General features: G+C 40.7%; 1 protein-coding gene across 16 annotated transcripts in view; it reads right to left on the bottom strand.

Annotated features, from left to right (window-relative positions):
* Positions 1 to 27,281, bottom strand: part of NRCAM (neuronal cell adhesion molecule) — a 967,670-nt gene that overhangs the window by 270,785 nt on the left and 669,604 nt on the right. For all 16 annotated transcript variants that reach the window (XM_086919453.1, XM_086919434.1, XM_086919444.1 and 13 more), the window contains 3 exons: positions 22,543 to 22,648; positions 14,727 to 14,923; positions 12,376 to 12,498 (listed from right to left, as the gene is read on the bottom strand). In XM_086919453.1, the coding sequence (XP_086775579.1) occupies positions 12,376 to 12,498; positions 14,727 to 14,923; positions 22,543 to 22,648 (426 nt within the window). The remainder of the gene's footprint in view (positions 1 to 12,375; positions 12,499 to 14,726; positions 14,924 to 22,542; positions 22,649 to 27,281) is intronic.

Here is a 27,281-nt window from a genome sequence, read left to right as displayed (position 1 = left end):
TGTTTTCCACTGATTGCTTTGATATAATGAATAAGCTTTCATTAAAGCTAACAATATCACTTCAGGCTTATTACTTCTTAACAATACATACGTTTCACAGAATGTAAATAAGCGAAAGGCTTTCAGGGCACTACCGCTAATTTTCTATTCTGAAAATGTTCAACAATGTTCAGATACAATATTTGAACTAAGCATAAAGTGTCATGCAATAGAGAGGAACTTTGTACCAGATACTCGTAATAGAAGGTCATATCTTATTACCATATGAAATTACAAAATATAACATCACTTTTATCTTTACTTTTTTAGTGAATTTCTAGTAAGGTCTCATTAGCATACCTAACTATAATGTCACTTTAAGTTTAGTTTCTGTCAATATTGGGGTTTTTAATCATATTCGACCTCTGGCCCTGCGGGTGGCCAATTCCCCACAGGTAGTGTGGGGTTGTCTGCAGTACCAATACCCCTTGGGAAAGCCCAACCCCTTGCAGGTGGCATGGGCTTGGTTGCAAGGCATGACCTCTGGCTATGCCCTGCGCCCTAATCAGCACGTGGGTGCCCAACTCCCCATGGGTAGCATGTGGTTGGTTGAAGGGCCTGGTCTGGGGCCAGACCTATGCCTAACCCCAACAGTTGTGCCCAGTCCCCTATAGGTGGCATGCTGTTGGCTGCAGGGCACAACCACCGGGAGCAGTCAAGCCCAAGCCACACTCACCCTTCAGAAGTGCATGGGAAGGTTGAACTTAGTCCAATCCCCCACCATGCACGGCTGTTGACCGTGCACAGTGGAAGTTTGGCCTCAGGCCTCAGTCCTATGCTTAACCTGCAAGCAGCCAACACCGTGGACCCCCACCTCACAGTTTCCCACTATTTATTGTTTTTTTAAATTAGAGTAATGAGATACTCATGGGGTATCACCAGAAAAGCTACAGCAACATGGTATTGCAGGACAATGTGGGCTTCAATTATTGAAGCTTGTGCTATCCCTGCGGTGCCATGGGGGTGCTGTTGTACTGTGGTATGCGGAGGGCCTAGTAAGTGCTGTGGTAGGATTTTGGTACTCTCAGCACATTTTTTTAGGGGCGTCCTCTTGGTCCCACCCAGAAGTGCCCGGGGGTCATGGTTTCCCTACCCTAGTCCTTTATTAAACTCAAGATGACCAACGGGGAAAAAAGCTCTCTCTGTAAACGAGCTTACTCTATTTTTTAATTTATGGTATTGCAGGAGTCTCCACGGGACCAACCATCCAGATATACCAATTTTATTAATCCTTCCAAGCCTACCTCAAACACCGTCTTAATCACAAATTTCTCAAAAACTGATGAACAGATTTACACCAAATCATGACAAGCACACTTTCTGAGTAATGTTTTATCTTTCTGCCAAATTTGGTGCAATGACTTCAGGCTTTATTTCTATATTGCTATACAATTTTGGGAACGCCCTTTTCTCTCATTCAGCTTGACAGATCACCACAAAATGTTTCAGAAAGTAGCTGAGGTGGAGGAACTAGACCATGCATTGCACCTCTGACCACAATAGAAGTCTTGGCCAAAGGGCTCCCAAACCATCGGGATGGGGTGTGAGGCTTGGCTGAAGACCACAGGCTTAGATGGATGGGAGAGGATACAGGGCAAACCAAATTGCTTTTGCTCATAGATATGGCTAAAAGCTGTGTGCAGTGGACGCTGGAAAGAGAGGAACATACCTGATGATCCTGTTCTATCAACAGAGCTCACTTTTCAGGACAAAGCATAAGGTTTATGCGTTTGGGGTCTAGATTAAAAGGGTGAAGGATATAAGTGAAGGCCACACCCTATGTCAGGAATTTCTATTTCACTAATTGCTCTAAAAAAATCTGTTGCATTAGGAAAAGTAAGGTCAGCAGATTGCCTTTACTTGTGAAATATTCACTAATCATTCATAAGAAGACACATCATTGGACAAGACATAGACAGGCATGGAAACTATAGAAAACTGGGAAGTTGATACTAGGAAGGACTCGTTGTAGCTGGGGCAAAGAGATCTTAATACTTCTGGGGCATAAGGGCCGAATACACTCGTACAACTATCACTTCCAGGGCTGAAGTGGCTGCATCAGTTAAAAAAGGGCCATTCAGATAGTATTAGATGCTTTGCACCAGCAATTGATGAGCCTACTACTTTCAGACCAGTGTGCACCCTTTTGGACTTGCACTGCACTTCGCTGCTTTTTCCATTCCTCAGTTACCCCAGGAGTTATGTCCCATTTGAAGAACATCCTCCGCAGATATTACACAACTCATATTCTCCCTCACAGACAAGACCCACAACACAAGAAACATGTATGCATGACCAGATTCACTAACTGGATGAAGCATACTGCGTAGTGCAATACCTTGCAATGGGATTCTAACTGGTGGTCGTCTGAACTCTGACCAACACCCACACCCAGGACACACGCCAGAAACTTCTGAATCATCATCAACAGCAAACCGAACATGACAGCACCCAGTCAATGCGGTTACTGCATTTGCTTCCCTGAAGACGTTGAGGAAAATCTTCAAATGTCTCCCAAGCAATACCAGAAAAACCTCCACTCACATCTTAGTAACAAGTATGTTGGACAACAGAACATCTTTACGCCGAGCAACTCACAAGAAGACTGTAAACCATCCAGAACTCGGCAGTCAGACTCATTCTCAACCTCCCACACAGAATTCAGATCAAATCACATCTCAAAGACCTCCACTGGTACTTACACCCGCTGGAAGATTGCTGTCATAGGGATAAATAGCAGACCATCTTCACCCTGATAAACAATGACAAATCTGTTGTTTTGATATCCTGCATCCAGAGCCCAACTGACAAAGACTGTACCCCATGGGCTCTCAAGTAATGAATGTGATGTGTGTATCACATAACAAATTATAATTAATCTCATCACTGAAGTGGGTCAGCATTCCTATGCCTCCGAGCCACAGGCACTGTATGAAGGGACTGGTTTTCATTCTGATTTTCATGCAGGACCCCTAGAGCCTACATTGTCAAAGCCTATTATGCCAGACACTGCTCCTCTTTAACCTATCTTCACTGTATGGTTGTGCTCAAAAGTTGTGCTCAAAATGGCAGAACTAAGACCTTGGCTTTCAACTATGCACAGTAGTTACCCCTCAATGACCTAACACGCTTGTACAGTATTTGACCAGTCCACATTGGGCCCACAGCAAACTGGGCCTGGGCTTGAGATTTACCTTGCATGTCCAGGGCACAGATGCAAAAGAGAGAAGCTCTTAACCATGACCCGCACCGAGTCAATCTCTCCAAGTACAAAAATATGAAACTTGAATTGAAGAATTTGATCTCTGTGCAGATGCCACATTTAGTGTAATATATCCAGATATATTTTCTGCAGTTTGTCCTGAAATTTGCTATGGGATTTAATATGGAGAAATTCCGTGTGTGACCCCCTATAACTTTGCTCTCCTGCATCACTCAAACGACAAAAAACTTTCAAGGAATGACCAAAAGAGAATTTCATTTTTCTTAATTTTATTAAGATGCCTTAGGGCACAAAAAAATGTTTTTCTACATCAGGCATTCCAGCATTAGGGCCTATATACACATTATTTGGGCTGTCTAAATTAATATATTGAAATATCCATGCAATGTCCATAGGAATTTAAGACTACAGCGATCTGTAAGAAATGCCCCCCGTATAATTTTTCTATGTCTGCTGAAAAATTAGCATTATAGGAAATAATTGTACTTTAAAATGCACTAGTTATTTTTGTACTATGATTAATAATGTAATTTCATGAGTCATTCAGAAAATTCACGTGGTTCATCACTAATTCTAAAAACAATAAAATCATAAAGATATGTAAAGGCTGGATTATATGCCATTATTCTCTGTTTCTCACTAGCATGCCTTGGTCTATTTCAGTACTTTGGATTCATTGTGCACTGTCCTCTTCCTTACAACACCAATTGTTTTATTTGATTATGTGGGTGATAGCACTGAACTGATGTAATAAACACCAGAACCATAGGTCACAACCCCGAGATTATCTGATGTAAGTTCCACAGTATGCTTTGTGCTAATGCTAATTAAAGATTTTAAACTCTATGTTTTAGCAGTTTTATTAAAGATTGTATCACACCTGATTTGATGGTCATAAAGTGATAGGATTTTTAATACATAAAGCAAAACCAACCCTAACAGAGTTTTTCATTAGCAAGTGAAAGCTCTTCCGAAATATAGTTCCACAAGGAGGACATGCCCTTTATTCTGATTAATTAAGAATTCAGACATATTTAGAATTCTATGGTCGCAGGAATGGCAGTGCCCTTAAAGATTTGAAGTTGATTGTTTACAATGCATACTAAATAGATGGTTATTGGATACCTGAATTGGATTTTTGTTAAAAGGCGAAATTATTTGATTAGCACTACATAATTTCACAATGTATGCATACAACACAGATGCACATTTTTAAGTGGAATGCTAGTGGAATTCAAGATTGAGGAAGTGGTTTGCTAATGCAACTTCCTGTTCAGGAAGTATAAAGGGATGGGTTTCTTCTTTTCCTGCGCCGTGCAACACTTATCCCTCCTGCTGGTGTATTTCTGTGCTCCTGTTGATTCTTAACCCTTGCTTCTGTTTTTCCTCGCTTCAGTTGATTCTTTGCTCCTGCTAGTGTGATACTTCACTCCTGTTGGTTCCTACTCTTCTGCTAGTTCCTGGTTCCTGATTGGTTCTTCTTCCCTATTGATGTCTTCCCTCTCGTCTGAATTCCTGGTGGAACTTCTGGGTCTAGTTCCTGTCGGCTGGGCTCGATATCTCAAGTCTTCATCATCTGTAGCTTTATCATCTTCTCCAGAGGTGTTTTCCCTTCAGGGTTTTTCCTCTTTGGGCCCCTTCTGGAAGGCACTATCTGCTTAGACCCTAAACAAGTCAGCATCATCATGACTACCGGAAGGGGTCGCCCATATCTCTGGCAGACAAGAATGGGTACGATTTGGACTTTAAGATCATCATGTCATCCAAAGTCTCGGGCCAGAAGCTCCTTAAATGAATATTTACCAAAACACAAAGTTATTTGGGGGAAAAAAAACAACTTTAGCTGCGGTATAAACTGAGAAGGTTTAACACATAGGGGCATAGGTGGAGCATACTGCAAGCGTGCTTTGGTTACTGAAAAGGAAGTGTCATTGAATGAAACTGTTGTAGTTCTAAGCATAATTGAAGGAAATACATCATTAAATCTTAAGTTAGGGCATGCATTATGCAGGTGAATTTGGCAGCCATGAAATCAGGGAACTCTTGGTGCGAGGAGTGAAATAAAGTCTTCATGGCTTTAAATGTCTCTTTGCTGTACAGGGAGCCAATGCAATTGTTTCAAAACTGGAGTAATATATTGGCACCTAGATACATTGCATACTAGCCGTGAGGCTGCAATTTGAACTAGACGTTGAGGATGCTGTGATTTTGTGCAAACAGCAAAGCAAGTACCATTCCAGTAATTAATTTGAGACTGAATAAGAGAGTTTATCACTGTTGAGTTGTGACTACTGTCCATTACAAATGTTTTTTAATTGAGAGAAGCAATTTTCTTTATATGAGGATTAAGTGATTGGTTAGAACCTAGAAAGATCCCAAACTTAACTACAGTATATGAGATCAATAGAGGAGAATCCATTATGGGTGGCCAAATGAGCGCACTAAATGTCACTGCTCCTTAAGACACAATGAGAGGTTCAGTATTAGAAGAATTCAATCTAAAAACAATCTGTGCTATCCACCAGCGGGGGCAGGCCAGAATGGAAGTCGGGCTGTATTCAAAGACAAAGATCAGTTGGGTGTCATCTATATACATATCAAAATGTACCCAGTCTTAGATAACAGTTGGGTCACTACAATTGAGACCTCTAGGCTTGTACTTACAGGGTGGAGATACTACAATCTTGTACCAGTCAGGGAGGTAGGAAGAGAACCAAGAGAGTGTGAAATTTCTATTTCTTCAAGCCTGTAATTAAAGCTGGATGGACTATAGTGGTGAATGCAGCTGACAGGCCCAATACAAGGGGTACTGCCGCCCCATTGTCCGCAAGTTGGAGGATCTCATTAACCACCAATACACCTATACCTCAATACACCTGGCTGGTTGAAAACTGGCTTGATTAGGTTCTAGAAGAGCAAATGATTGCCATTGTTGCAATTGGTTGAACACAAATTGTTCCATCAATTTTGACCAGTAAGGGAGAAGATATATTGATGATCTTCACCAGGTGTTTAAGAGTGGCTTCGCCTTAGCCATTTTCCACACAACACAACACTTGATGTTAGTGACTGGTTAAAAAGTCTACATAACTCTCCAATTCAGCAAAGACTGTGGCCAGGCCAAGATCAAGAGGAGAACCAGATTGTCTTCATTGTCCAATAATTGTAATCAGATCATCATTTGTGATACAAACTGTAGAACCATAGCCCTATAACTTACCTGTCACATTAACTTTTCTTGTATTTTGTTTGTCTAAATTCACTGTACCTCTGAACGGACCTAATTATACCCCACTTAGAGTGGCGAGTGTTCTTCGCTCCCTACACTGGCTTCCAGTGAGGAAGCGTATTCTCTTTAAGGTCCTCTGTCTGACCTTTAAGATCTTGAGAGGTATAGGCCCTGAAATCTTGTCCAACTGTCTTTTATTCTATGTCCCCACTCGCACCCTCCGCTCTCAAGGCCAGGCCCTTGCTGTAGTCCCGAGATTCAGACTCAGCCGTATGGGGGGTCGTTCCTTCAGCGTAAAAGCTGCACTAACCTGGAATTATCTCCCGGTTGAAATCCGTTTGCTGGAGGACCTTATGACTTTCCGGAGAGCAATAAAAACCTTTCTGTTTTAGCTGCCCCTTTTAAGTCTTATTCTTTCCTGTTGTGTTATGTTTCCCCTTGTCTATGCGCCGGGACGCTCCTTGGCTGGAGTAGCTGTGCGCACAATAAATTATAATAACATAACATAACATAACATACCCCAAATACTTCAAGCTACCTATCAAAACCTATCCTTCCCAATGTTAGGTACCATTCCTGCAGCAATAATCACCAGTTAGAAAGCAACATATTCTATAGATGTGATCTCAAAACCTGGGCATCCAACTTGCCTGAGACCAAACCAAAGCTTTTTTCACACCATGAAATGTATCAATGGTGAAGGTGTCTAACCCTAATGCTTCCTGAGTGAGCAACTACAGCCATTCAGTAAGCACTGTGGTGTGGGTTTCTATAAGCCTACATAATGCATGTAGAGATGTATTCATTTTATTAGGGTTTTTGCAAAAACACTAATAGTCACTAGCAAGTGGTCATAAAGAGTTTTGAGATATTGAGACATATAAGTAGGAGCGATATAGTGCATTTGCACAATGCTGGTAGTGGAAAGTCTGCCATTCCACTGGTAGAGGGAGTATACTGGCAGGAATCCATGGTTGAATTTGTACCAAATTAATGACAAAGCCTTGAAGAAGAGCAAAAGTAACAAGGATTCTGAGTGAAGAAGGCAACACCAATCTTCGATGTCTGACCAAGGAGCATATAGGATCAAATTTAGGAGGACTGTACACATCGTATAGAGTATATGAAATTATGGATATTACAAATACACTTGTATCTTTACATTCATACACATTTTACATTGCACCTAAAATGTAATGTTGGTCAGAGAATTATCTAACTAATTTAAAAATTAAATCATACAATTATATGCTATAGTTAAAAAACGTAGAAGTTAATGCAGGTCCGAGGGGGCCCAAGGAAATCTTTAGGATATCCATGTTCGAAAAATGTTCATACTATGAATCCAAAAAGAAAACTATTAGGGCCTCATCACGAGTACTATGATTACTTCTGAAGTATAGCAATCCCTGTTACTGTAAGTATCAGTTTTGTGTTTTTGTCACACTGGTGGATTCTAGGGGCTGAAGAAAGCAACATCCCAGGGATACGTTTCGGCCGATAAATCCTGTCAATATTTAACATGGGAAAAGTACCGGGGCACACAAATGTTAGTGCTGCAAGGCACTAAATCTGCATGTTTTGCCCCAATTTGGGGGCAAAAGTCGTAATAGGATATAATTGTCACATACAATATATGCCATACATTTCCTTGTGAGTTTCTATCATGCGCTGTGGTTATCAGAAATAAATCGAGCCACTTGTAATGAGAGTTTTTGGTTATACTAAAATCGAGAATGGATCCAGACATCCTAACCTATATTGGAGACCCCAGTCTAAAGGTATATTTTTGATGACAAAGGTGACTGACATAATTGATTGCTACTTGTCTGCATCTGAACTTTTTCTAGCATTACAAGTAAGACAAAATGTGTCTATAATGCACACTTAAAATATTGCATACTGTTTTTGATTTTTTTAATGGACATATGCTTCGGTTTCTTGTGCCAAATGCCATCACTATCAGCATTATATAATCGCTGGTAATGTATACTCAGCTATCCAATCCTTAGCACCAAGACATTCCATTTCAGGGGAGCAGAGCACGTTTGTTTACATTCATTCATTCCTTTAGAAGGAAGCCAGGCCAGCTGAAATGGCTTATTGGGGCTTGGTACTGGTAAACAGACATTTGGAATGCATATGGGTCTGAGCTAGGGAGGGTTGTGATGGGAGAGTGTTTGTTTTCAATTGTGTTTGCGAATCATTTGCAGACGTCCTTGATTTTGGGCCTCAGGAGGTCATTCACTTTGATGCACATCTGTTGGAAACGCAACATCCTAGGAAGTGAACCTAAGGGTGAAGGGACATATCCATTTGAACCAAGTGCCTGTGTTGGTTGTTCCCTCTGGATATTTTACAGTGCAATCCTAAGAAAATTTGAATGTGTTTGGAAGTGATGCCTTTCACCACCTTGCAAGGTGTTTTTTTTAATTGTATTTAGCTTTCATAATGGTTGTCCTGAAATTGTTAACAGAAGTTATCTTAATGTGAATTAGGTAAATCAAGATGGTTTCACACAATAGATGCTGCAAAAGAATTCGACCGTACACTAAGTAGAAAAGATAAGTTTATAGCTAAGATAGTGGACCAACTAGGGTAGTTTTGAGTTTCAAACTGCTATAAAATGGTAATATTCCCACCCAGCCGAACTCATAGTTATCCACCAATCCCATTTGGAGGTGGAGACATCACTGGGTTTCTGTCAGTAAAATCTCAGCCTATGTTTCAGGATTCTTGCGCCTTCGCTAGGGAACGTGTCAACCGAAGGCAGATTAGATAAGCCTGCCTTATGCAAGCCAGGAACTGTAGCCTTTTAGTGAGTAAAGGAATGTCAGTATTCTGAAAGCATGCAATATAGCATGAAAGTGGTCGAATATCTAGTTTTTTACAAGCTGAATCCAGTTTAAGAGTAGTATTGGTCTAAATCTTATGAGATCACATAGAATCTTGAAATTTAATGAATAAGACTAAATCTTGGGGGCCGTTGTAGATCCCAGACTATTTAATGGGACTGCACACATGGTGCAATTGTTTGTTACTGACATTGCTGAAGGGGAGCTGTAGCCTGTATTGGAAGAGAGACGTTTTGAGCACAGTTAAAGAAGATTCCAGAATGTGGTAAGATTGCCTTTTGAAGACTTCAAGGGTGGCACTTTAAGAGGATTGCTGAATGGGTGCCTCTAGAGGTATTCAATTACTAAGCTACAAATAACTTTTAGTAAGGTGTCAGTGGCGCAGCTAAAGATTTCTAAGAAAAATGTCTGAATATTGTTATCATTGCAAGGATATTTGTAAAAAGAATCACATTCTTTTGAATACCACTGAGTGGAACTGAGCAGCAACATTGTGCTGGTATATTTTCAAAAGTGGTGAGGAATAATCTTGGTAATTTTGAATTCTACAACAAGAAAAACGGCAACAGTATTTGAAGAAAAAATCTAAAATTCAGGAAAAGGTTATCTTGAAAGAACCTTGAAATCATTGATGTAATTTCACCTAGAGTAGACAGTAAGTGTGGGTTATTTTATAATGAGTGACGCCATGTTGATAATATGATCAAAGCGACAACAGTAGTCTAGAAGGGTATCCCTATCTCTTTACATTTTTTCAGAGGTTTCACTGTGAAACAACAGTAGGAGAATCTTGTACAGTAGAGAGAATGCACACTGTTAATACTCTAAAATAAAGGTTTTTCCTTTCAGGTAACACATTGTACTACTTTGTATTACATTTTTGGGTGCAGGTCCCAGTGAAGAGCCTATCACTGAAGATCCTTCTTCACCTCGTGTTCTAGATTTCCCTCCTCTAGTACCCTCCCTACATCCTTTCCATTATTTAACCACACAAACTCTGGAGTACATCACACTGCAGAGACAGTGCTGATTAAAGGTGGGCTTTGAAAAATACTGTTCCTGAGTGCTGCTGGATTCAAACCCTTGAGCTGATGGTTCACAGACCGCTGGAATTCTGGGTCAGAATGGCAGTTACTCTGCACTATTAAGGGCAAGGCATACATCACTGTTTCTTCTGCACTAGGGCCGCCATGCGAGTAGGAGCGGTTGAAAAAAGGAACGTGTTTAAATGCCTCTTATATGAAGGGGACATACCGCCCACGCATTGGTGACATTTGGCTTTTTGACTTGCAGCAGCAGAACGGTATATGAGGTTTGTGCTGCAAAGTAGCAGAGAATGCCCAATGAGCTACTTTAACACTTATCATGCAACAATAATGAAAGTGCATCCACAGCACCAGCAGATGAACTTTCATTACAACAAGATGGGAATTTCTAAATAGGCTAGGGGATTCTCCACCAGAGGGTGGAAGTCAGGCCCACTCCCGACCTGTGGATAGTCTGCTTACTTAAAATTGGCTCCTTAGCTCAAAAGACCTTCAATTGCATAGAACATAAACCATGTCATTTTAATATTCTTTACATTTCATCAGTTGCTTAAATTTTTATGAATGGGGATGCTTATAGAGTAGTTCATGTCTGGCACATATCAAATTATTCCTCCATTTGGCAGTTGGGTAATAAATCAGCCTTCACTCCATCTTCCACTACTTGAAGGATTTTGCTTTCAGTGGGCAACCGAGGCCCATTATGTGGGTGCCTGCCAACCAGGATTTAGCAGGCCAACCGACTTAGCAAGCAAAACCATTTGAATTTGACACACAAACTATCTTCCTGTAATTTAGTTAAGATTTAATCTATGTGGTCTCTATATTTTTTACAGTACGAAGCCTTTTGTGAGAATGGAAACATGTCTCCATGAGGCTCGAGCAACATCTCATTATCTAGAAGGATTATTCAGTATGAATGAAGGGATGCAGGTGAAGAAAATGTGCCATAATACTAATTAGAAGATTGGAATGTTGAGCACTCCATTTAAGACAATGGAGCGCTCCGGGCTTCTAATCGATCGTAGAAGCCAGGTGCTCCAACCTTCCAGTGTTTGTTCACAGCTGTTGGTGTGAACAAAGGCATCTTGAAGCCAGAGGGGATTTAAACCTCTTCGGGCTCCAAGAGACCTTTGTTTATACAAATTAGAACATTCTGCCCTCGGGGGGCGGAATGTTCTAATAGTCTCAGAGCCCTCTCTAGCGGGCTCTACGGGCCATTAAAGGCCCGCTCCCTTGTTTAACACTGGAGCAGGTCTTTAATGGCCGGTTGAGCCCGCTACATTGGGCTCTAAGGCTATAGGTAAGTCAACTGATGAAGTGTCCAATCATGCACATTTTGGAATGAGCACATTTTTATTAGGTCATGTCCCCACAAACCTCAGTGCATACCCAACAGACTGGCATAAATTTCTATTAAGTAATGTGTATGGGACACATACACTCAAATTTCCAGGGATTTTCTTGTGAAATTGGAAGGATAGAACCTCAGATCATGAATGTGGGATGTGGTTCTGGACTACTCTCTTCCCTCATACCAGGAATTCTAAGATGCATAGGCAGGGATCCCTTATGCAACCCCTTTACAAGGTTTTTCAAGCTTCCAACATGGATGGGTGAAGTCAGTTACTTTAGCTCCCTCAAAGGCAGAGGCCCCTAGATGCCCTCACAGAGTAGCCACTGAGACTGCCATATTGTGAGGTGGTGCAAGAAACTCCACTGTCCAGCATTACCTTATTACAGTGAGACTTGTGTAGCAGTCCTAATGATTACTAGTTTAATACAACAAGCTATGGTGCTGTGCAGTGGTAAAATGTCCATGAAAACCATGTAAACTATTTTTGATGGGATTTTAATCTGTAAGTATGTAGCTAACCCAACGCAGGATCATGATTGTCAGTCTTACATTGGAGTGCATACAAGAACTTAACATAATCTTTTAAAAGTCAAATAATTCAGAAGACTTTACAAATTAATACTCACAATTATCCATCCAGAATATGATTGGAGGTGGTAATCCAATTGGTGGTCGGCACGGTAAGATCAGTGACGCACCATCTTGAATTATTATTGGCTCTAGTTTCTCTTTAGTCCACAAAGGAGATCCTATTTTAGATATTGAACAAAATGAAGTTAATTAGTTAGGTAGTAACTCATTATTACGAATTAACAATCAGAGATGTTCAACCGTTATTTACCAACCCAGGATCATAATTTTGCTTGTGGTGAGAGAGATACTGTTTGTTCTGATGCGGGTTTGTTCACTGTTGTAGGTCGGGTATTTCCCACATTTACTGAGTAGCTATAAAGTCCGGTTTACTTCTTCTACAATCCAAAATGTACAGAAAATCTCTTTGTATGACATGTGAGGAGTGGAACTGTTTAACCATGACTGTTTTGTCTGTACATCTCTTTTCAAACAACTCCTACAACCTACCTTATTCACCTTAATTTCTAATTTAGTATTTCTAACTCATTGTCTCTGTATATACTTTTTGCTTACTACTACTTGTTGTCATCTCGTAGGTTGCTTTTAATATCTCTGAAACAGTGCAGTTACTTGTGTCTCTAACATTTGCTTAGTGCTTCTCGAGTCAGCTATCATCTAAAAGAGTTTATCTCCCTGGATCAACTTTCTAAAACTGGATGGTGGTTTTAAAATGTCCAATTACAATTTAATAATCGTATAAACAAGTTTCTTACTGGTAATACTTCCACCAAACTGTATTCTGAAATGCTTATTTAGAGGATATGCATTACCCTGCTTTCATAATAAATACAACAACGTAATAGTAGTAGTGAGTACATTTAGCAATCCTGAGTTTCATTTTGCTTTCTGAATGATGGACGTATAATATTTTTGTCTTTACATTGACAATATATGTATGCATATACACAGATATGTTTAAAGTTACTGCTAATTGAAATGGAGGATGAAGCAGAATGTCCTTACTCCAGGGTTGTATGTTGGTATATTGAGATACAAAATATCGACCTGCAATATTGACTCCAGAATATTGACTACAATATATCATCATAGTAAGAATGTATAGGTAAGTGTTGATTTACTATTTCAAGTTCACATTCACTTGGTTTGAAAATACACATAACTTCAAGGCAAGTACCTGTGATGTTAAGAATAGTAAATTCACTCTTACCATCTATACGTATCTTGGCCGTACAGTGGTAGTCAACGTTTTGCAGTCTATATTGTTGAAGGTCGAAATTAAAAGCTCAATATTGACGTAAAACACCAACTCCAATCTGTACAGGTATGGTACAGGAAAAATATATCTGGGTAATGTAGAAAATCAGTGCTCACAGTGTGACAACTAAGAGAGAGCCATGTAAAAATAAGTTCCTGGGCAACAGGATAAAGCTGCTAGAATCTCTTAATATTGTTCAATGATTTTTATAGTGTGCTTTTGTGAGAGACATTACAGTGATTATTAGGAGTAGATAATCACTCCAGATAATCTTGTTTTTGTTAACTATAATACAACCTATATTACTAAGAGTGATACTTCATTTATTCCCTTTACATTCTAACTTTCCTCAGTAGAGTCTGTTGACTGGAACTACATTTAGTGAATGTTAGATCAAGAGAGTTGATGGTATTCAAAGTCATCAAAACCAAATTTGGCACCAGCCATCACTGTGTCAATGTTTACAAAAATATATAAATTGTTGCAATGTTTTTTTACACTACCCATGAATTCGGTATTTGGGTAAATCAAACAAAGTACGGAACTGGATTAGGAAAAATATTTGTGGTCATCATTTTGATGGAATAGATGGGAAAAGGTGCATTCATGCAGCCCAGACATCGGTGACATATAGTTACCTTCTAACAAGATCTCTTTGATGATTAAAAAGATGTCTTTTACCAAAGAAAGAAAAAAGAGAATAATTAAACAGAAAGTTTCATGGAATGACATAAGTTAATTGGACATCTTAATTATTCCCGCCTAACAGCATACGCCTCTCAGGGAAAAAATCCTTCTGTAACAATTTTTCAAATGGTGCAATTAAAACAAAATTCAACTAGAACCAAATGAAGACTACACCTGCCTAGCCCCTCTGACAGGAATCCTTACTTTTTCAAACTTTCCAATGCAGTCAAATTATTGCTGCTGATATAAATCTGGAAGATGAAAACTACAGCAATCAACTGAAGGCAATTATAAGTGGTTCTGCATTTGAGCCTAGTGACTACTATGAGTTTCTACCCACTTGAGTGAAGAATTTTAGGTATCTTGTCCAAATATAGTGCACTTCAACTGAATCGACGCCAAAGTCGCGTCATAGGAGGCAACATTCTGAGTTGCACTTACTGGATTGACGAATCACGATATTGTTTGAAACTGCTGTGCCACGTTGATTTCTGGCAATGCACTGATATTCGCCTTCATACGCTTCTGCTTTGCTGCCATTCATAATGTTAATTACAATAGTTCCAGAGTTGGGCTTCATAGTTACGAGAGGGTCCTTGTCTATATCGAAATGTGTCCCATTTCGTGTCCAAGAAAAGCTGCCAAAAAAGGAAAAAATTGTAGAATTAGGAGCACAAAGCAAACATTCAAAACGTGGTCCACTCTTTGGAATTCGATTGATCCACCTGCATAATTATATTTAGGTTTGATTCACAATCATTTTAAACACAAACAGAGGCACTGCAGAAAATTAGATGCTCTTGTTGCCTACAACTGACTGCGCTAGCTTATGCTTATCTTAAGATCATTATTAATATATCTATAAAAATGTTTATTCAAACGGGTCCAGAAGTTTACAATAACTCATGTTCTGATTGTCTGTTCAGTTCTAACCCAAGGCCTTCAAACCTTGGAACCCAAACCCTGTAGGCTTACTCTGATATGTGGATTGCCGAATTGTATGCAATTAATACAGAATGTTAGGAGTTCTCTTGGAAATCTATCAATGTCTTGGACTTCCGGGAATATTCTAAATCCGGAGGTGTACCAGGGGAAAAAGCCACAGAATAAACATGGGAAAAAGTTGTAATTGTACAATAAACCCTTGCATTATGTCCATAGGGAAAAATGTGTTCCCGTAGAGCACGGGTACTCATAGTACCTCCCGGCAAGCCTTCCTTGACGGCCCGCGGACCCTGCAGACATCAGACCTGTGTTTTTTAAAAAAAAAAAAATAGTGTTAGCAAGCATTTGCAGCAGCTTGACTCTGAGAGACTCTGCTTTGTGGGGGGCGGGCGATTCCAGGGATAGTCAGAGTGGAGATGCAGGAGCGCTAAGAGGTGAAATACAACAAAGCTTTATTAACATGTAAATGGTCTTTTAAAGACCTGTGAAGTACTCGGGTGCGGCTGTGTTTAGCTGTCTCAGCCTGGGCTGAGGGCTGACACACACACGGGGTGAGATGACAGAGGGTGGCAGAGGGAGGGAGAGGAAGACGGAGGGAGAGGTAGGGAGGGAGACATAGGTTGACAGAGGGAGGGAGAGGAAGGGAGACAGAGACAGACAGAGAGAGGGAGGCAGAGAGAAAGGGAGACAGAGGGAGTGAGAGGGAGATGGAGGGAGGGAGGGAGGGAGAGGGAAGAGTCAGAGAGAGGGAGACAGCGAGAGTCAGTCAGGGGGAGGGAAACAGAGGGAGGGAGACAGAGGAAGGCAGGGAGATGGAGAGGGAGAGAGGGAGACCGAGGGTAACAGAGGGAGGGAAAGGAAGGGAGACAGAGAGAGGCAGTCAGGGGGAGGGAGACAGAGGGAGGGGGGGAGTGGGTGACAGAGGGCGGGAAAGGAAGGGAAACAGAGAGGGAGGCAGAAAGGAAGGCAGAGAGGGAGGGAAAGGGATGCAGAGAGGGAGGGAGGAAGACAGAGGGAGGGAGAGGGAGGGAGACCGAGGGAGGGAGGAGGTGACAGAGAGAAGGAGATAGAGAGAGGCAGTCAGGGGGAGACAGAGGGAGGGATGCCGAGGGAGGGAGACAGAGGGTGACAGAGGGAGGGAGAGGAAGGGAGACAGAGAGAGGGAGGCAGGGAGGGATGGAGATAGGGAGGGAGGAAAAGGGAGGGAGGGAGATGGAGACAGAGGGAGAGAGAGGGAGACAGAGAGAGGGAGAGGGAGACAGAGGGAAGGAGAGGGAGAGAGACATGGAGAGAGACAGAGGGAGGGAGAGAGAGTGGGAGACAGAGAGGGAAGCAGAAAGAGGGAGACAGAGAGCGAGGCAGGGAGACAGAGGCAGGGAGAGGGAGGGAGACAGAGGGAGGGAAATAGAGAGAGACAGAGGGAGGGAGACAGAGGGGGGCGGAGACAGAGAAAAGGGCGACAGAGGGAGACAGACAGAGGGAGGAGGGCTACAGAGGGAGGAGGGAGACAGAGGGAGGGAGACAGAGAGGGAGACAGAGAGGGAGGGAGACAGAGGGAGGGATATAGACAGAGGGCGACAGACAGAGGGAGACAGACAGAGGGAGCCAGACTAAGGGAGAGCGAGGAGGGAGAGGGAGGGAGACAGAGCGAGGGAGGGATAGGGAGACAGAGAGAGGGAGGGAGAGAGAAAGATATATATATTTTTTTTTACAGCCTCATATGATTTCTCTCCCTTCCTTTCTTAAAGACACTACTGATTTTTTGGGGAAGATTAATTGTATTACCTGGGGTCCTGAGTTATGTTTCCTGGTGATGGACATAGAAGCACTGTATACCAGTATTAATCATCACCAGGGTTTGGAAGCTGTTCAGTATTTTTTGGATTCACGTGAGGCAACTATGAGGGATCACAATCAAATGTTGTTAGATATGATCCGAATTTGCCTCTTCAACAACTATTTCCAGTTTGGCAAGGAAGTTTACCATCAGGAACGCGGGGTGGCAATGGGTTCGTGCTTCTTCCCCAGCTATTCATGCTTGCATGTTGGCTGGTGGGAGGAGCATGTGCTTGGCGTCACCCACGCTCACTGGCTTCCCCATCTATTAGCTTACTGGAGATTTATAGACGATATATTTATCGTCTGGAAAGGATCTCAAACCCTGGCAGCAGATTTTGTCAAAGAAATCAATGTGAATGATAGAAATCTCAAATTCACTGCTACAATCTCTGATACATCTGCTGAATTTCTTGATGTATTGATTTACATTGACAATAACAAAATACAATCCAAACTGTTCAGGAAGAGCACTGCGGGCAATTCCATCTTGCATGCCCGTAGTGCTCACCCCCCTCATACGATTAACAGCATACCCCTTGGTGAATTCATCAGAATTAAACGCATCTGTAGTGATCCTATTGTCACCCGACAATGTTTAGCAGAATCTAGGAATAGATTCCTTCGTAGGGGCTACAAAAGAGCGGTACTGGACAGAGCCCTCAATACAGTGTCAACACGCACACGTGAAACATTGTTGACCCCTAAGATAACAACTGATACCGATGATACTAAGTTGACAACAGCTAGATTCATCACTACTTTTTGTGCCCAAAGTTCCAAACTTAGCCAGATTATCAGATCTGAATGGCCAATTGTTTTATCTGATGTTATTCTTGCTCCTTTTTTGCCCAAATCTCCTGCAATAACCTTTAGGAGGGCTCCCTCAATGAAAGATTCCCTTGACCGCACACAACCAGAAAACCAATTGAAAACTACTTGGCTTAATAAACCTGGTTTTTATAGATGCACCTCGTGCCGTGCCTGCACGTTTGCAGTTAACAGCACTGAGTATACATCTGCATTTAGCAATCGTGCCATACCAATCAGGGAACATCTTACATGCCGCAGTGACTTTGTTGTGTATAAATTGACCTGCACATGTTCATTGTCTTATATAGGGAGCACAAAGTTGCAAGCACACCAACGTATCTTGCAACACATCCGGGCAATAGTAAATTCGGACATGAATTACCCGGTTGCTCGCCATTTTAAATCTGTCCACGACAAGAAACTAAAAGACCTTACGTATACCTTGTTGTGTTCAGTGGCTAACCCTGGCAGGGGTGGTGATCGAGAAAGACTTCTCCATCAAAGAGAGGCTTATTTCATCATTCTGCTCGATACCAGATCCCCCAATGGGCAGAATGCCTTTGATGAATTGCACCATTATTTATGATTTCAGTAGCTTTTCCATTGTGTATATAATTGTATATTTGTTGTCATTTTTGAAAAGTGGGAGTTTTATCGGCCCTTTCAGATATTCAAAAGATGAAATAACAGCTGGGTTTTTATACACCTATGAAATCTGAAGTGTTTTTGGTAACTTCCATAAATTGATGCCTCTGCCGCTAATGTGATTCCATGTATATAACATCTAAAATCTTTTTTGGTCTAATCACTTGTTTTTTGTATATATTGGCAATTTGTGATGTCCTTTTGATCATGGTGAGGGCCACTATTTTTTTGAAAACTTCATATATTGCACTTGCAAAAGATCTTGAAGTTTCATCGCTAATATGAATTTTTGCCCTTTTTTTAAAATATCAGCTATTATGTTTGGCCGCTTATGAGCACTATGCTCTAATTGTTTTTCAATATTCTATAAATTTGGGAATATTGTTTATGGACTTGCTATCACATTAATTTAATTGCCAGTTAATGTTGTTATTTGACCCTTGCAACCTGTTTCTTTAGGTGTTTGGGCTTTTATTTGTGATTTAATCCACCGCCTACTCCTGACGCGTCATGTGACCAAGCCCCGTCCGCGGGGCGAAACGCGTCATGTGACCAAGCCCCGTCCACGGGGCGAAACGCGTCATGGAGGGCACTTGCTCTGCACTATTCACTGCCTATTAAATGCACTGCTACAACTGAATATCGTTGTTTGCTTGCTCATCTTTTTTGATCTGAGAGATTGCTGGAGGTCTGCGCCCGCTTTAACTGCGTCCAGAGCAGTTGGGAGTTTGCTGTTTCATATATATATATATATATATATATATATATATATATATATATATATATATATATATATATATATATATATATATATATCTATACATATATACATATATATATATATATATATATGTATGTCGGTCTGGTGGCTCAGTGGACAAAGGCGTCTGCTACAGGGACCTGTGTTCAACCTCATGGTCACAAAGTTTTCTTTTGCTTTAGCCCCGCCCCCTCCCCCTCTGACCCCACCCTACCGGTGCGGCCCTCTGCCACAAACCACAATGTAAATTTGGCCCCCAAAAGAAAGTTTGTGAGTACCCATGCTGTAGAGAGACAACTTACTCTAGGCCAGTGCTGTGACACATTCCCAGGTGGTCCTCAGGCAGCAGTTTTAAAAACACTCCAAAATTCCTTGTAGAATTAGCAGTTTTCAGGCAACAATAAAAGTGTCAAGATAACACCAGTGATTAGTGTTCCTGCTGGAGTCCAGTGTCAGGTTTGACTTATCTAATCTAATGCAAGGTTTGACTTATCTAATGTAGCACAGAGGGTTAATATGCCTGCTGCAAAGAATGTGTACCATGCATTTAAAAAAACTGTATTTTATGTGCATAGGTCAGTGCATTCCTTCTTTTATCACAGAGATTCTTTTGTTACTCTTCAGCTCATAAGAGACAATCATAATCTAGCACTGTGATCTATAAACCGTCATCAAAGAGCTGCTTACACACTGCCTGGTACAAGTTAGTAACTTATGTTTTTCCCCAGTCGTTCATTATCCTGATGCTGCTAAAGGGATTTATTTGGGAGGAAATACATTTTTATTTTTAAAGTCAATGCTAACCATTGTGTTAGGTTCTAAATCCTGAGTTTTTGCTTTTCCAGACCAAGCACTCTTCATAAATGCCCACCAGTATGAATGACATGTGAATCCTACACCTTGTAGTCCCCTTTGCCTATGTAACATTTTCTCTACGCTGATTTACAAGTATGATTCATTGTCTCTATATGTGTGTGATGTAAAGTGCTCTGACATCCTACAATAGTATGAGAGATGCTATAAAACAAATGAAATACATGTAACAGAGGTGCTATGGAGAAATGAGAGGCACTGTTGAAGGGTGATAATAAGGGAAGCATTGAAGAACCCCAACAAAGATTGTTGTATCCTGGTGCACAGCAAGGTCATAATTTACTATTCTTTAAAAGCTAATAAAATTCAATATATAATGATAAATGTGTTGTAGAATGCACCATTGTATCCTAAATTTCCTTGGGGGGAGAGCGTCCCAAAGCCCCATTTGTAGTGGTCAGCCTCACTCACTGCACTTGGTGTGCACTGTATGGGGACTGGTCTGAAAACATATTCCTGGGCTGCTTTTGGTTTCCACTCTGGCCCTGGCAGGAGCACGAGCCTTGTACTGCGAAATAAAGGTAACTCTTTAAAAGGTAATCACAGAGCTGCAACACCAACCTTCCCATTAAAATTTTCCGCTTTTTGCAAACTCTTTTATTATAAAATACTTTAATCCTTAGTAATTCGAGTATTTGTTTTGTGTGCACATGTGTGTTTATTTTTTTTAATTACTCTTTTAATGTTTGAAATTTAAATCTTACAAATTGCTGGGGGGTCCCCGGCTTCCAGTGGTGAGTCAATGGGGGTCCTCAGGAGTCAAAAGTTTGGGAACCACTGCTCTAGGCCATTACTAAATATTAATTTATCTTTTTCTAACTCATAAAAAGACAGTTATTACTACATTTCCCCAGAGAAATTATCTAATTTGTTTCCAGATGTATCAACTGTGAAAAGGTGCCTGCAAGAAGTATGTATTTGCGGGTATTCAGCTTCTGGTGCTGGGTGTTCCTGCCTGAAACAACCCCCACACTAGCAGTACATTTATGACAGAGGACATTAGTAATAATAAAAATAATAACGTTTTCAATATAGCATTTATTACTGCACTTCAGTGACTTCCTCACTGGTAAATAACAGGTGTTATTATTACAAGGTATCATTAATTTAATGACCTAGGAAGGACGGACGGCTGGATTGGTTTTGACAATATTCAAAACTATGTCAGCAGTGGGTGTTAACTCAGGGAACCATTAGTACAAAATCAATATGCCAAGGAAGGTGTGATTCAGGCCCCAAATATCTTAAATATCTCAATGTGAATGGCTACCTTTGTGATTATTTGAATTGCCGTTATGTTTCTTCATATTTATAAGGCTCCATACATTTGGAGCAAAACATTAGCTGGTTGGCTATTCATCAATAAACCCACTAAATTATCTTTTAGGATGTGGCCAGCAACAGCCTGATGCACAAAATATAATCAGCTAAAACACAGCCAAACTGCACGCTTACATTAAAGGTGGAGGGCACCGTTGGGTAGCCGTGCGCTGCACAAGAACTCAATATAATAATAATAAAGGGACTGTCGGTGGGCTTCTGGTGACTGGACTGGACTAGAAGGTTTGAACCAGCACAACTGGGCACTGATTTTTTAATTTAATGGCAGGGTAAAATATACACACGGATTGAACCCCACAATTCCTTAATAACCCTGCCTGCTAATCAGATCAATCATCATCACAAATATTGTCAATACAACATTATGAATGTAATATTCTGCGTTGGAGAACGAGACATTTACACTTCAGAATGTGTGCAATTTCCGCTAATACCAGTCAGACTATAATGTGTGTGATGTACAAATATTAGTTTGGACTTCTTGCTCTATGGCAATCAGTATTATCAGAAACACAAAAATAAAGTACAGACGTGATAAAATAGGGAAATGCAAAGAATAAAAACAGAAAGTTGGATAAAAAGCAAGGCGAGATAGCTGCTGCTGTTCCTTTCTAGTTCTGTTGAGTCCATGCAGGTTTTGGTGTTATGAAATGGGCGTCACTCAGGGCTAGCTCGGGAAATACTTGCTAGCCCAATATTATTGGTTGGTGTGGAGGGTTTTTCAGTCAGGTTTGAGATTAATCTCCTCACATCACTGACTGTCGGTTTCTGTGCCCCCTGTCGATCACTGATGAGGGTTGACACAACCTCAAGTTTTCAATTAAGATCTCTTACAATGTCACTTCCTGTAGCATCATGCCGGAGTAAAAGGTTAAAGGAAGTCACTTCAGCCACTATTATGAATTTGGTAAAACAGTGATTTTCGGGGAGAATCTTGTATGCTTACAGTAATACCAGTGATGTGAATTTGGGCCCATTGATTAAAGTTTAACATTGGCTTTGACCAAGGACATGCATTCTTGAATTACCAACACCAATACTGACCTCGGGGGAGGCTTGCCCTTGGCTTCACACTGAATCACGATATTCTCTCTCGGATCCACGACATGATACTTTGGCGACTGGTGCGTAATGGTCGGAGGCTGCGGCACTTCATTGTGGAACATATTGAAAAAACAAATATAGTCTTAAAATGCATGTGTATGGTATTGTCAATTTATCAATCCTGAGGTCAACACTTTTCTCAATATTAAAACACAGGAAGGGTTCCACTCAGCTCTAAAATGACAAGACGGTCTTTTTGCCAGTAGTTTTAATATATATGACAAAAGTATATTTATTTTTTAAACAAGATTTACAAATATATTAAAGGAATCGTCTTTAATGGTAACATGTAGGGTCGTGGCTTACAAGATCTTTCAAGATAATGTACACATTTATGCCACACATACATTAGAACTACATTTACTGAGCTATTCAATCACTTAAATACACCAGGACACTTTTAGAAAAAAGGAAAAAAAGATTGAAACATTAGGAAAAACACTTCAATTTCACCAAGAACATGGCAAAAGCAAGCTGAACGCATGAATGTCTATGGTGATGTGGTGGTGTTGATATGACGCCCTCAACCAGATAAAATGGGATAAAAGATCACTTTGCACTAACAGGAATGTGATCCCCAATCATGAACCTTTTGAAAGTAAGTCTAAGGACTCACACCACAACCATAAAATGACCTATAAGAAGTAAAAGTTTGAGTCTGTGATGCAAGCTTCAGGTGTTGTAACCGAGATCCCCTTGGAACTATGCCAACTAATGCCACTAAATACAACATGCAGCCTCAAAGAAACCTAGGTATTCAAAGGGACCTTTTCGTGTGATTCTTAGCCATATATTCACCTCCAAAAACGTGTTGTGCGCTAATTTGAGTGGATAACAATTTGTCCATATTATTTTTTCGAAACTCTTCATTTATTTCTTCCCACATTTAGTTTCGGCTCCATTCCTAGTATTTTTTCTTTTAGTTTATAATGATATTGCTACATCTCTGCATGATGAAATTTAAATCTCAGAACTAGTGAATTGAAGGCATCTGGTATGTTGTGAGGACTAATTACAATTTCATGCAGCTTTGCTCTAAGTAATTAGAAAACAACTTAGCTAGGGGGATGCTTTAGGCATACAACTTTCTGATAATCTAGTCATCCAAGGCCTGATGTGCATTATCTCTGTTCTTTTATGACCAACCCCTCACTCTCCCCCCGACCTCCAATGGAAGCTGGATTTGGTATACATAATGAGGAGAGCCAACATTATTCGGTACCCTAAGTACCTTTCTCAGTAGTTAGACATGGAATATCTAAAATCATTCAAGTATCTGTAGAAAAAAAAAAATAACAGCTGTCTCAAACAATACCCTAGGGCATCAAGTAACTGGATACTATCAATAAGCCAGTGAGATGTGCAATCTACTACATCATCCTCAAAAGCAACAGATAAGCACACAAACATTTGTGCATTAAAGTGAAGTCGAAGTTGTAGGACCTAACCTGTTCCTACCACACACCAAACCATATGAAAGTAATGTCAACCCAGACTCCTATGCATGCGCATACTCAGCGTGCAACTGCACCGATAAGTAATTGGTCACAGGCACATTGTTTACCAATACAAAGTGGTGATTTCTCATACTGCTTCATCATAGTTTGCAGAGACTGTGGAGAGGCCTCCTTCTTTTGGACAAAGTAGTCCATGGGAGGATGAGGGCAGGCAGTCAGTCACTGCACCTATCCTATTGGTGGATGAATCGTTTCACTCAGAAAGAGCCTGGGAAATTCCAGTCTAGGTTTAAGAGAGTGTCAGTCCATATCCTTTGCTGCATGAGAATGGTCCATGAATCATTCCTTTCATTTCACTTATTGTTCTGCACGATGCAGTTTTAAAAAGTAGACCAATTTACGTTGTTCAACTCCAAAAGGTGTTTTGATCAGTACATGTACTATAGTGGAGACATGTGCTTAGGCGTCATTTGCATACTAAGGCCCTAGAATCATCTTTGGGTCATTGTCCACAAAAGAAAAGTCATGCACGGTCTCTATTGATTAAATGAGACCAGCCCATTCAGCCTTTACCTACTTCTCTGCTTGGACAGTCAATCTGCACTGTGAAAAATATTCTTTCCTAATTTGGAACTGTGCTTTTGCTAGCAACTTCACATGAGTTCCGTAAGGTGTTGCAATTGGAATCTCCAAATGATATGATTTAAACTGGATTTATTTTGAGGTTACTTGCTTTGCCGTTAGAACTCACGCACATTTACATATATGTCCAATTATATGTTAGATCATATGGTTTAAACTCGTTTCTTTCCAGGATTTTCAAGCATCATGCTGGCTGACTTTTTATCCTATTGTTAAGAATAGATGGTTGTGCAGATTATGGCTAAGAGCAACGGTATCTCCAGGCACCTTGGCAAAACACTGATAGATGATCCTACATCTTGAAAATTGGGCCTACATCCAAACCATCTATTATATTTATTTATAGCACGCAACCTGAACTAGTCCTAAAGTATCCCTTCATGCAAACCCAATCTCTCAATCAGTTTTCTTAACATCCTTTCTGGAGTGAGAAAGCCAAAGCTGCACACCTCTTTGTCATCACACATTAGATTTTTCCGAGGTAGGTCTTGTTTTAGTTCAGGACACTGCTATCAACTCTAAATCGTGTAAAAAGGACATCTCCCAAATAATAGTTCTGACAGTTTCTTTCATGTGTAGGGATCCACCAATAAGCTATTACTGTATAATGAGACTTTTCCTTTGTGAAAGTCTACTTTAAAGAGGCAAGCCATTGATATGCAGTGATGAGGACATCATGTGACCTTACAAAAAAGCCTGAAGTACTAGATGTACATCTATTTTGTCAACGGACAACATCAATAATATTGGCTTTGGCGATCACCAATAATTAAGGTAAATATTTTGGTGCTAGTTGGATAAAAATAATTGAGTCTCTTCTTATTAACATCAACCACAAGCTTCTGATACCCAAAGAGTATGTCCTATGCTACAAGGGAAATCACAAGAGCCCTGAGTCTATAACAAAAAGACTATTGCAACATAATCTAATGGTTCCATAAATAGTGTTATAAAAGCTCCAGAAAACCCCAAATAATCATCACTAACACTGAATTTATTTATTTATTTATTTATTTTTTGCATTTGTATGGCGCTCAGCTACCCAACAAGGGTTTCCCGGCGCCTTTGACAGTGAGTTGGTCAAAGGAAAATGCTGAGTTGGTTGATTAGCACAGTTGTTTCTGAAACAGCCAGGTTTTTACGTATCTCCGGAATTTAGTGTAGCTATCTTCTTTCCGGATATGCAGGGGGAGTGAGTTCCACAAAACTGGACCTCTAACAGTGAAGGATCTCCCGCCAGTTCTTTGAAGTTTAAATCTAGGAACGGCGAAGTTCGAGGCCGTTTGGGAGCGGAGGTTTCTTGTTGGCAAGTAGGGGGAGGCTAAGGCTTGTAGATAGGAGGGAGCCGTTTTATTTTTTAATTTTGAACATGTAGCTCAGGGTTTTAAAGCTGATCCGATGTTCAACCCTGAGCCAGTGTAATTTGTTCAGGTGTTTTGAGAGTCTTTCAGCCTTTGGAATCCTTCGCAAGAGTCTTACAGCAGAGTTTTGAATCATTTGGAGTCTCTTGATTACTGCTAAGTTAGAGCTAAGATAGAGGATATTACCGTAGTCGATACGCGATGTTACTAGTGCGTTGACTACGGTTTTTTGCGTGTCAGGGGGCAGCATCCAAATGATTTTCTTTAACCATTTTATTATGGTGAAGCATAGTCCTGCGACTTTATTTGCCTGCTGTTTCATAGACAGAGTATCGTCTATAATGACTAGGTTTCTAACCTGAGTAGCTGGCGGGGGAATGTTATCCAGCTCAGGCGGCCAATGGGAGGGGTTCCAAAGTTCTTTATTTCGTCCTAGTAGGAGTACCTCAGTTTTGTCCCCATTTAATTTCAACTGGTTGGTAGTCATCCAGTTGAAAATTTTCTGAAGTCCGGTTTTGAGTAGGGAAGGAGCTAACGGGTTTGCTTCAGAGAGGGAGAAAATAATTTGGGAATCGTCAGCGTAGGTCGATAGTTCGAGAGAACTGTGGGATCGGATGACGGTTTTTTCAGTAATGGGGTTACAACTCCATGCTTCAAGTTTGATGGCACGGTGGAGGCTTAGAGGGAAGCATTAAGCACGTTTATTATGGCAGTCAAGGGGGTAGGATCAAGTTGTTTTAAAATACTCACAGGGACAGGGTCGCAGGGGGAGCCTGATGAGATGGATTTTAGGGAGGTTTTTAGGGAGTCCATCGTTACTAGGGGCCAGTTTTCCAGGGTGTTAATTTTGTCAGATGACATGGGGATATCCTGGTGTGAGCAGTTGCTGAGGGGCCTGGTCGTGATGTTGATGATAATGTTCTCAATTTTATCATTAAAAAATGTCGCAAGGTCCTGACATTGTTTTTTAGTTAAAGGATGGGCAGTAGCCGTTGTTTGGGCCCCAGCTAGGTCCTTTACTGTATTGAATAGAGTCTTTGCTTTGTTCGTGGCATTATTGATGGAGTGTGCCACGTGTTGGGCCCGTGCTTTGATGTAAGAGGAGTGATATGCGTTTCTCGCTTTATTGTATGTAATCTTTTTTTCAGGGCAGTAATCTTTGCGCCAATTTCTTTCTAGTGCTTTACATTTCGATTTTTCTACTTTGAGAAGTTCGTTA

Source organism: Lissotriton vulgaris, chromosome 1_1 (genome assembly GCF_964263255.1).
Source record: "Lissotriton vulgaris chromosome 1_1, aLisVul1.2, whole genome shotgun sequence".
In the NCBI taxonomy this organism is placed as follows: Eukaryota; Metazoa; Chordata; class Amphibia; order Caudata; family Salamandridae; genus Lissotriton; species Lissotriton vulgaris.
This window is presented reverse-complemented; position numbering and strand designations above follow the sequence as displayed.